Source organism: Octodon degus, unplaced genomic scaffold (assembly GCF_000260255.1).
Source record: "Octodon degus isolate 3935 unplaced genomic scaffold, OctDeg1.0 scaffold00011, whole genome shotgun sequence".
Lineage (NCBI taxonomy): Eukaryota > Metazoa > Chordata > Mammalia > Rodentia > Octodontidae > Octodon > Octodon degus.
Window position 1 is genome coordinate 6,784,991 of NW_004524587.1, and position 10,274 is coordinate 6,795,264.

General features: G+C 57.7%; 1 protein-coding gene across 2 annotated transcripts in view; it reads left to right on the top strand.

The window, feature by feature from the left end:
• The window catches only part of Bcar1 (BCAR1, Cas family scaffolding protein), a 35,954-nt gene extending 28,134 nt beyond the window's left edge, over window positions 1-7,820 (top strand). For both annotated transcript variants that reach the window (XM_023709264.1, XM_023709263.1), the window contains exons 3-7: window positions 2,874-3,035; window positions 3,140-3,256; window positions 3,929-5,023; window positions 5,654-5,743; window positions 6,976-7,820. In XM_023709264.1, the coding sequence (XP_023565032.1) occupies window positions 2,874-3,035; window positions 3,140-3,256; window positions 3,929-5,023; window positions 5,654-5,743; window positions 6,976-7,488 (1,977 nt within the window). In that variant the 3' untranslated portion in view covers window positions 7,489-7,820. The remainder of the gene's footprint in view (window positions 1-2,873; window positions 3,036-3,139; window positions 3,257-3,928; window positions 5,024-5,653; window positions 5,744-6,975) is intronic.
• The last annotated feature ends 2,454 nt before the right edge of the window (window positions 7,821-10,274 follow it).

The following is a 10,274-nucleotide window of genomic DNA, read 5'->3' on the forward strand; positions in this document are numbered from 1 at the left end:
TTTTTTTTCCAGAACCGGGGATTGAACTCAGGCCCTTGCACTTGCCAGGGAAGCGCTTATTCCACTGAGCCATCTCTCCGGCCCTTTATTTATATTTAATGATCATGAAAGTGGTGCTTGTTTGCCATAGAAAATGCATAATGTGAAAAGCCTCATGATGAGAATTCCTCATTGGGATAATCGCTGGGAGATTTTGGCATGCTCTGTTAAGCATAGGCTGCTTGTGTCCCATAGAATTGTACGCATATGTTTGCATTTTAAAGTTATAAATCCACACTAGATACCAAAAGCATGCTTTTGATTATTCAGACTTCTTGCTAAGCCTGGAACGGCTGCCCTCCTTTTGCTATCTTGTGCCTCCCCTGGAGGTGGGCATTAGGCGGTCTCTGCTGGTGTATACCATTTTGTGTCTGCATTTCAAGGTCCTGCCTTGAAACGCTTCAGGGCCTCCATGGATACACGGGAAACTGAGTCTTCTGATGCCAGGGTCACAGTTACTAGGTGGGTGGGACAAAGGACAAGGCTGGAGCCAGGAGGGCTTGGACCCCTGGAGCAGTGTCATCTGGTGCATGGCAAGGCAGAGCAAGGCCAGGGCCACCATGCAGCACCAGGACTCTGTAAAAGAGCCAGGGGGACAGGGTGCTTCATGTGCAGATGGAATCCCAGAGGGGAAGGCATCCGTGTGGGGCTGGCAGTCATACACCCATGCCAGGCACAGGGCAAGCTCAGGTGCACCCACCGGGATTCGCCCTCCTCACCTGGGAAGCTTCATTTCCCCAGGCCTGTCTGTAAGCCAGGTCATCCTTGGCTGGAGGCTCTGGAGCAAGGGAGGCCTGGGACGTGCTCATCACTGTGAGATCTTGCTCTGAGGTGCCTTTTGCTCTGGGGAAGATGGGTAGCAAATGGCCTGACCCACAGCCCAACTCCTTGCTGGGAGTGCACTGGGTGCACAGACCCTGGAGCAGACCCAAGTTAGTGCAGCTTGTCTTTGATCCTCTACACCTGCTGCGTGGGACCCTGCCTTGGTCCCTGAGAGGCCAGGGCTGCTTTGCAGGTTTCGTCCCTGCCTGGGGCTGACCAACTAGGGCCTTCAGAGGTGGAGTGGGGTGGGACAGCACCTCTCCTGCCCTGTTGGGCTCTATGCCTTTGTGCACCCTGTGCTGTGTAAGTGGGAGGAAGCGTGTGTATGTGCTTGTGCACTTGTGCCAGGCCATGGATCTCTGCATCCTGTCTCAGGCTCTGGCCCTGTCCATCTCCCCCTGCAACCCCCGCAGGCCCTGGTAATGGGCCTCAGGTGCAGAGCACAGTGGCTGTGATGCACAGAGCCCTCTGGGGAGTTCCTTTCCCTAATGAGATTTTCCCTGCTGGCTTTTTCTTGCTTGGCAGCTGGCTGTTTTTCTAACAGAAAACTTTGGCTGGCTGGAGTGGCTGCTTACTGCCACCCCACTCAGCCACAGGAGCGCTCTGGCCTTCGCCCTGGCCCTCATCTGTTTGTGTGTTGGGGGCGCTGACAGGCCTGTGGGACAGGGAGGAACTTGCTCTGGGGGAGGGCGCTACCCAGGGTGGGTGTGCCACCTGTGCCCTTGGGGTGTGGCCCCTTCTGAATCCTAGAGCGTAAAGGAGCCTCAGGCCTTGCCTGCAGCCTCAGCCAACCGGCCACGTCCTCCAGCTGCAGCTCTGGCTCTTGGCTTCTGGCTCCTGCCTGCCCCACTGTTGGCAGGTTCTAGGACTAAAAATAGCTCTGAAAGAGACTGAAGTCTGGGGCCTGAAGAGGGAGATGAGTCTACAGAAGTGGCTAAGCTCCACCCCCAACATTGGGGGCCTCCAGCCACAGGCAGCCCCAAAGCCCTGCTTCCCTGGTGTCATTGTCCAGCTGGCTTGTGCTGCCCAGAGCCTCCACCAGGCACGGGGCTGCCTGGCCTGCTTTTGCGTGGGGGCCTGGTGCATGCACCGTGGAGGCCGGGACAGGAGTCTTTGGGCACTGAGCCTAAGGGAGGCTGTGTAGGGAGGGCCTGAGGCTACCCTGTGCCAGAGGCCCCCTTTGATAGGGAACAAAAGGCCTCTCTGTGGAGAACCCTGAGCAGGGAGCCTGGCTGGGAGACTTGGAGGGAGGGGCCACCTGGCTCACCCAGTGGGGTGCTGATCTGTGAAGGATGCCTGTCTAGGGAGGCTGGAGCACCCCAGGGCCCAGGGCCCAGGCTTTGCTGCTGCAGTGCCCTGGAAGGAAGGGGCTATCTTCTGACCACAACCCCTACGGAGCCTCACCCTTTGAGGTGGGCAAGATCTCTCCAGGCCAGTGTGGGCAAGAAAGAGGGTCTTGGTTCTAGTTCTGACTTCTTGGGCCATAAACATGAACTTCCACTCCATTCCTGTCCATCTTCCCAAGCACTGGACCTGAGGTTATTTCCAAGTCTCCCCGAGATATGCTGTGAGGGCGGGGGTGCTGCTTGCTGCTTTTTGCAGACCCAGGCCAAGTCTGTCAAGGCTGTCCTCAGGCCACCTCTGGGCCTAGTGGGGTGCTGCGGTTCAAGAATCCCCCGCTGAGCAGCCCTTCCCAAAGAGGCTGCAGGGTGGGATCTACAGGGCCTGGACCCCATTCAGGCCTCAGGTCTTGCCCATGAGTGGAGCTCAGTCCCTCCACCTGCCCTTATGCACCTCCACTGCACAAGCTTCCAGGTCCTTGAACCGGGGAAGTGTGACCTTTTCTAGCCCTAGAGCCTTGAGCTGTAAACAAGCCCTGAAGTCTGAGAGTTAAAGCTCAGTGCTGCGTTTCACCTCCTGTGAACCCAGGAGAAGATACTGGTTTTAAGTCTTGCCTGCATCTCAGGGATCTCCCTCAGGGATGCTGATAAAAGTTGACTGTCTGCCCCCAGGTGGTGGTGCCTACCCGAGTGGGCCAGGGCTACGTGTATGAGGCCTCCCAGCCGGAGCAGGACGAGTATGACATCCCACGCCACCTGCTGGCCCCAGGGCCCCAGGACATCTATGATGTCCCCCCTGTGCGGGGGCTGCTTCCCAACCAGTATGGCCAAGAGGTGGGTGTTGGGGGCCAGGGCATGGAGAGAGAAGGCTGGCTCTTCCCCTTAAGCCCAGGTGGCCCTGGGAACTGGTGTGACTGCACTGTTTTTTGTACCCTCAGGTATATGATACCCCACCAATGGCTGTCAAGGGTCCCAACGGCCGAGACCCACTGTTAGACGTGTATGATGTGCCCCCCAGCGTGGAGAAGGGCCAGCTACCATCCAGTCACCATGCGGTGAGCAGGGTGTGAATGTGGGGCCACACCGTTTTCCGGGGGTGGCCGAGTGAGTGCCTGTGGTGTGGCGGCATGGACTTCTGCAGACCCCAACCCTGCCCCTCACCTGCTCGAGACAGGTGTGGACATCATCTGCAAAATGGTCCATTTTGGGACCACTTTAGCAGGGCTTTAAGACAGTATCAACAGGGTGACCATGGAGTTGGTCTTCAAGCCAGGACACTTCTGGGTGAAAGGGGAGCCAGTAGTTACATTGCGCTGTCTTGGCCCAGCCCACATCTAACACATGGAGCTCAGCCAAGTCCCACTACAGAGTAGTTCCCGAGGTGGTCATGGCAATGAGTGGTGGTGTTGGTGGAGGCAGCAGTGGCGGTGTGATAGCCATTTTCTCCCTACATGTTTGCAGTAAATGGGTTATATTCACACACGTGTAGTTCTCCATTAGACCTGTCTAGGAGCCACACATCTTACAGGGCTGCAGTCAGGCATGGAGAAGTGGTCTCTCCTGGCCTCAGAGTTGGGTTCAAGTTGGGTCCTTAGTTATAGCCAGTGCAGTGAAGGATCAAGACAAGGGTGGGCTGGAATCAGGGCTGGGTGTGGATGTGGCTGGGTCCTCCGTGGGGCTCCTGGGCTGGGCAGATGAGTGACAGTTGACTGCTGCTTGGTGTCCAGGTGTATGATGTTCCCCCATCAGTGAGCAAGGATGTCCCTGATGGCCCAGTACAGCGTGAGGAGACCTACGACGTGCCCCCAGCCTTCGCCAAGGTCAAGCCCTTTGATCCAGCTCGCCACCCTCTGGTCCTCGCTGCACCCCCTCCAGACTCCCCGCCAGCTGAGGACGTGTATGACGTGCCGCCCCCTGCTCCTGACCTCTACGATGTGCCCCCCAGCTTACGGCGGCCTAGCCCTGGCAGCCTGTACGATGTGCCCCGGGAGCGGGTGCTTCCTCCTGAGGTGGCAGATGGCACCACTGACGACGGGGTGTACGCTGTTCCCCCTCCAGCAGAGCTGGAGGCCGCAGCCAATGGCAAGCGCCTCTCGGCCTCCAGCACAGGCAGCACGCGCAGCAGCCAGTCTGCATCCTCCTTAGAGGTGGGAATGCCAGGCCGGGAGCCCCTGGAGCTGGAGGTCGCTGTGGAGTCCTTGGCGCGGCTGCAGCAGGCTGTGAGCACCACTGTGGCCCACCTTTTGGACCTGGTGGGCAGTGCTGGTGGAGCTGGGGGGTGGCGGGGCACCCCTGAGCCCCAGGAGCCACCAGTGCAGGACCTGCAGGCTGCGGTGACCGCCGTCCAGAGTGCTGTCCATGAGCTGCTGGAGTTTGCCCGCAGTGCTGTGGGCAATGCCACCCACACTTCTGACCGCACCCTGCATGCCAAACTTAGCCGACAGCTGCAGAAGATGGAGGATGTGTACCAGACATTATTGGCACATGGGCAGGTCCTTGACAGTGGCCGGGGTAGCCTGAGCCTCACCCTGGAAAACCTGGATCACCTGGTGGCCTGCTCACGGGCTGTGCCCGAGGATGCTAAGCAGCTCGCCTCCTTCTTGCACGGCAATGCCTCACTGCTCTTCAGACGGACCAAGGCCCCCGTTCCCGGGTCCGAGGGGGGCATCCCCACCCCCTCCAACCCCATTGACAAGGCCAGCAGCATCCAGTCTCGGCCCCTGCCCTCACCCCCCAAGTTCACGTCCCAGGACTCTCCAGATGGGCAGTATGAGAACAGTGAGGGGGGCTGGATGGAGGACTATGACTACGTCCACCTGCAGGTGGGTGTCCTCCCTGCCCAGCCCCACACCTGTCCTGCCACTCCTGTGTGCATGTGCACACAGGGCACTGTCAGAGGAAATGGTGGCTCTGGGCCTGGTCTGGTGGCAGCCAGCGCCAGTGTGCCTCTGTGTCTTGCACACACAGGGGCTCGGCTTCTCGGTTCCGTTTGTGGGGCTAGGGCCTGAAGAATGAAAGCCTGGGTGGGCGAGGTAATGTGGGACCAGGTGTGGGCTGGCTGAGTGGAGAGCTCGCTGGGCAGCTGCAGCAGGACAGAGACACCAGTAGGCAGGCTGTGGCGACCAGGCCTCGTGCCGCAAGGGGAAGGCTCAGATTTGCTTCCTGGTATGGGAACTGGGCCAGGGAACGTGGCCATGGCCACACAGATCACGCCTCCTCCTGTGGCTGAGCCTTCCTGGAAGGACAGCCTGCATGGGCTGCTTTCTTGGACACATGGGGACGCATGCACACACACTGGGGCAGCTATACCCCTGCCTCAGGCCTGGTGGCCACTGCTGTAGCCACCTGGTATGCATCTGTGTGGCTGTGCAGTGCCACCTGGTGGTGAGTGGGCCCTTGCAGTGCTGCTGGCCCAGAAGAGACTGCTCAGCCCCTCCCTGTCTCTGCTCCAGGGCAAGGAAGAGTTTGAGAAGACCCAGAAGGAGCTGCTGGAGAAGGGCAACATCATGCGGCAAGGGAAGGGTCAGCTGGAGCTGCAGCAGGTGAGCCTGGGGCTCTGCCCTGTGTAGTCACTGCCCACCCTGCCCCTGCACATCATTTTGACACAGTCTCTGTGTTGTCCAGACTGGCCTTGAATTCCCAGTGATCCCCCTGTCGCAGTTCCCCAAGTGGCTGGAGCTACATGTAGCGGAAGGGGTGCCAGGCATGTGTGTTATTATAAAGTTATTAGGAGCTAGAGGTAGCTTGGGGATAAAGTGCTTGCCTGGCATGCTTGAGGCCAGGGACTCAACCTCCAGCACTGCAAAACAGACGGAGTCATTGAATCTGAGGCTAGCCTGGGGAACTCAGAAGAACCTGCCCAGAACAGCATTTGCCGGGGATCCCCAGTGCCCCACCCAAATGAAATATGTAGTTACGTAGTGAGGTAATTGTGTAGCTGTGGAACTGAGCACAGGCCAATGTAAAGAAAACAAAATAGCCCCAGAGGTGGCTGCGCTTTCCACACTCCTCCCCGTGCCTGTTGGAGATGAGACCCTGTATTCCCCCACACTCTGCCTCTGTCCCATCTTCTGCTGGCATTAAGCATTCTTCATAAATTCTTTCTGAAGGCCACATAGTCTCTATTGTTAAGTGCTTACATTGTACCCATTTTTCCTCATTGTAAATAATGCTGCTGTGTTAATCTACAGACAATTTTCTTCATATTTTGAACCATTCTCTAGAGTTCAAAGGGAGTTAGGAGGGGTTTTGTTTTTTAAGCAGTCTTTTGCTGTGTTGCCTATAGTGATTTTTTTTTTTTTTTTTTTTTTTGAACCGGGGGTTGAACTTAGGCCCTTGTGCTTGCCAGGGAAGCGCTTATTCCACTGAGCCATCTCCCCGGCCCCGCCTCTAGTGATTTTGAATGCCTATGCTAAATTTTTTTTTCCCTTAAGGTTCTGAGGATCAAACTCCAGGCCTTTACACTGAGCTACATCCCCAGCCTCCACCCCTTTTCTCTTTTTTTCTTGTTTTGTTTTTGAGACAGGATCTCACTCTGTAGCCCAGGTTGGCCTTGAACTGGGGCAGTTTTCCCGCCCCAGCCTCCCAAGTGCCAGGAGTACAGCAGGCACCACCATGCTCTGCCCTTGTGCTCTGCCCTTGTGGCACATGTTCTCTAACCTTGGGGTGGGGTGGTAGCTTGTTCCCCGCTTTGCATTCATAGGCAGTGCTTTGATTTGCCCCTCCTGCCTCTGGCTCTCAACCTAACTTGCTCCTGCTTCACCCACTCCCCCAGCTAAAGCAGTTTGAGCGGCTGGAGCAGGAGGTGTCTCGGCCCATAGACCATGACCTGGCCAACTGGACACCAGCCCAGCCCCTGGCACCAGGCCGGCCAGGTGCCCTGGGGCCCTCGGATCGGCAGTTGCTACTCTTCTACCTTGAGCAGTGTGAAGCCAACCTGACCACGCTGACTGATGCTGTGGATGCTTTTTTCACCGCCGTGGCTACCAACCAGCCCCCCAAGATCTTTGTGGCTCACAGCAAGTTCGTCATCCTCAGCGCCCACAAGCTGGTGTTCATTGGGGACACGCTCTCACGGCAGGCCAAGGCTGCAGATGTGCGCAGCCAGGTGACCCACTACAGCAACCTGCTGTGTGACCTCCTGCGTGGCATTGTGTCTACCACCAAGGCTGCTGCCTTGCAGTACCCATCACCATCTGCTGCACAGGACATGGTGGACAGGGTCAAGGAGCTGGGCCATAGCACCCAGCAGTTTCGCCGAGTTCTAGGCCAGCTTGCAGCCGCCTGAAGCTCCTAGCCACCACCTGCCGGTCTGAGAGTCAGTACCCCATAGGCTTGGGGACAGGCAGCCCAGCTTGTCCAGGGAGCTGTACATATTTATGACAGGGTGGGGAGGACAGGGCTGCTTCAGAAGAGCCAGGAAGCCAGGAGTGACTGGGGCTCTCCTGGTAGTGCACTGTGACCCCAGGAGGGGCCAGGGCATATCCTGTCCCTGTGATAAGCCAGGGGCAGTGGTGACACGCTCCTTCTCTGCATCAGGAGAAACCTGAAACAACTATTTTTCTGTATTGATTTTCCAGTCATTTGACTAATAGTTGACATTTAATAAAATTTTAAAAATGGAAAGCAGCCACCTGTGTAGAGAGCAGAGGGCTCAGTGCGCGCAGGGGCGAGGCCACTGTGTCCCGGCCCTCACTGCAGGTGGAAACCTTGCCCTGGTTTGCGGGGGAATTCTCCAGGGAGGGGGGCAGACAGAGGGATCCCTTGGGAGCAGTGCCAGGCCCAGGACAGAGGGGGTGCAGCCTCAGGCCCTGAGCCTCCACGCTGGTGCAGCTGGTGTAAAATCATTTGGGCCACATGCTGCTTGGGATAATGGAGCTGCAGTGGCCCCCTGAAGAGGATAAGCCCTCCCAGTCCCTTGCCCGAGGTGGGGCTCCAGGCACAGAGATGGCTTCCTCAGACCTTAGCTGAGCTCTGCTCATGGGGTGCCTGCGGGGTTGCTGGGCCCTGGCACCCCACACACCATGGCAGACCTGGCATTAGAGGGTGAGGGCGGTGACCAGGGCAGGCTGGTGTTTGCTCCCTGCTTGGCTCCCCACAGCCTGGCTGTGCACGGCCACCCTGCTGCCACTGCCAGCTCCAATCATGGTCTCTGTGTGAACTCATTTGCAGTTCGCTTGAGCATAGGAGGGGAGGGCTGGCCCACCCACAGCTACTGAGCTCCGCACCCACTGCAGGGCCTCAGCTTCCCGGCCTCACTGCGAGTAGAGTGTGGAGGTGAAGATGGGCGAAGTGTCAGGCTTGCACTCCCAACAGTGAGTGAAACCCTGTCTCTCAGAAAGGGCTGGGAATGGAGCTCAGCACAGCAAAGAAAGTAGGGAAGCAGCTGCTCTCCGTGTCTCTGTTAGGTATTCCTCTGATGCAGAGCAGGAGTGCAGTGATGTGAGCATACACAGCAGGTGCAGAGGCGGAGCAGATGCTGCTGCCCCAGGACGCAAAGCCTATCGGTCCAGGCGCCATTCTGGCACACAAGGGGGCTGCCAGAGAGGAGAGGACCCAACTAAGCCTGAAAGCATGCCGTGGGCTAGAGTGCCTGGGCTGGCAGGGGCAAAGGGGTGACAAGACTGGGCACAGTGGCTCCTCCCAATTGACTTCACTGGGTGCCATGTAGTCCAGTTCCACCATCTGCTCCTGAGGACCCTGCACAGGTGGCTTCCCCTGTCCAAACCTGGCTGTTGTCTCTCCTGTAGGCTGTAGGCTGGGGAGACCTGTGTTCCTGGGGCTACAGTGAGGACCAAGCTCTGTGGGCAGCACAGCAGAGGCCTGGCCAGAGGACCTGCCTCAGGGTGCCTGCTAGCACCAGTGGGGCTTTCTAAGTAGAGGAGGGCAGGGGACAGCCCAGGCCTGTGTACAGGGCCCCTGTGTCCCTCCTCTCATAGCCTGGCTGTACTAGGCAGGGGATGCCACTGGTTCTGGTGCAGATCATCCTATGCATCGTGGCCTTGCTTCCGTATTACTTTTGGAAGTCAGCAGTGGACTTGAGGGGCAGGGCCACTTGCTGCAGCTTGTCAGGGGTCTCAAGCTGGAGGTGCCATCATCCACATCTCCATGACCACCATGAAAATGACTCCTGGGCCCTCACAAGCACCTGTAGACATAACTGCTGCCCAGAGTCCTGTCTTCCCACCCAGTTTCACAGCTGGTCCTGCAGCCTCTGTGGGTGGATAGGGTGGGGAGTGGTCCTTGCTTCCCAGGGTAGGGGTGAACTTCCCTTGTTAGGGACAGAGGAGCCTGGCACTCAGTGACAAGGGTATCCTTCCAGGGAGGGTGACCAGTGCCCCATGGGTGACCAGGCTTGGACCTGGAAGAGAGTCATGTGGAACACCAGCGGTAGGGAATGAACCCATGCTACCATCTCAGCTGCAGGTGGGGTCACAGATTTTGGAGGGCTGAGCCTGGAGAGAGATCCCTATTGGGGATGTCATACAGGGGTCCATGCGGGTGGCTGAGGGCCCTCAGTCCTGCCTAGAGTGCTTCATTAGCTTTCTGGCATTTGCTCTAGTCTGTCTCTGTTCAGTGGATTTTTAATTCCAAGAATGTATGACTTTTGTAGTTCGCATGTGTGCTCGGGATTTTGGTCCCAAACAGAAATATCACACCCTGAAAAAGCTGCAAGGGAAGACTCAAGGGGGAGCAGGCATTGGCCCAGATCCTCGTGGCTCCTAGCAGGCCAGGCATGCGGGGACAAGGCCAGACAGCCAGCAGCAGGTGGTGTGGCCAGCGTCAATGAGAGCTGTCAGGATGGACAGTACGCTGGCCCTCTGGCAGTGCTCAAAATCCAGGTGGGACCAGGGCGGGGGCTGGGCAGGCCTCGGAGTTGAGAACTCGGAGATGCTGGGGCTTGGTAGCAGAGGAGACCAGTGACACGAGTGGTGTTCAGTGCTCTTTTCTATGTTCCTAGGGTCAACACAGCCTTTACACTGAGCCACATTCCCAGCCCTTTTGAAATTTTTTTATTTGGAGAGGATCTCACTGAGTCACCAAGCTGTCCAGGCTGGGCTTGAACTTGTGGTC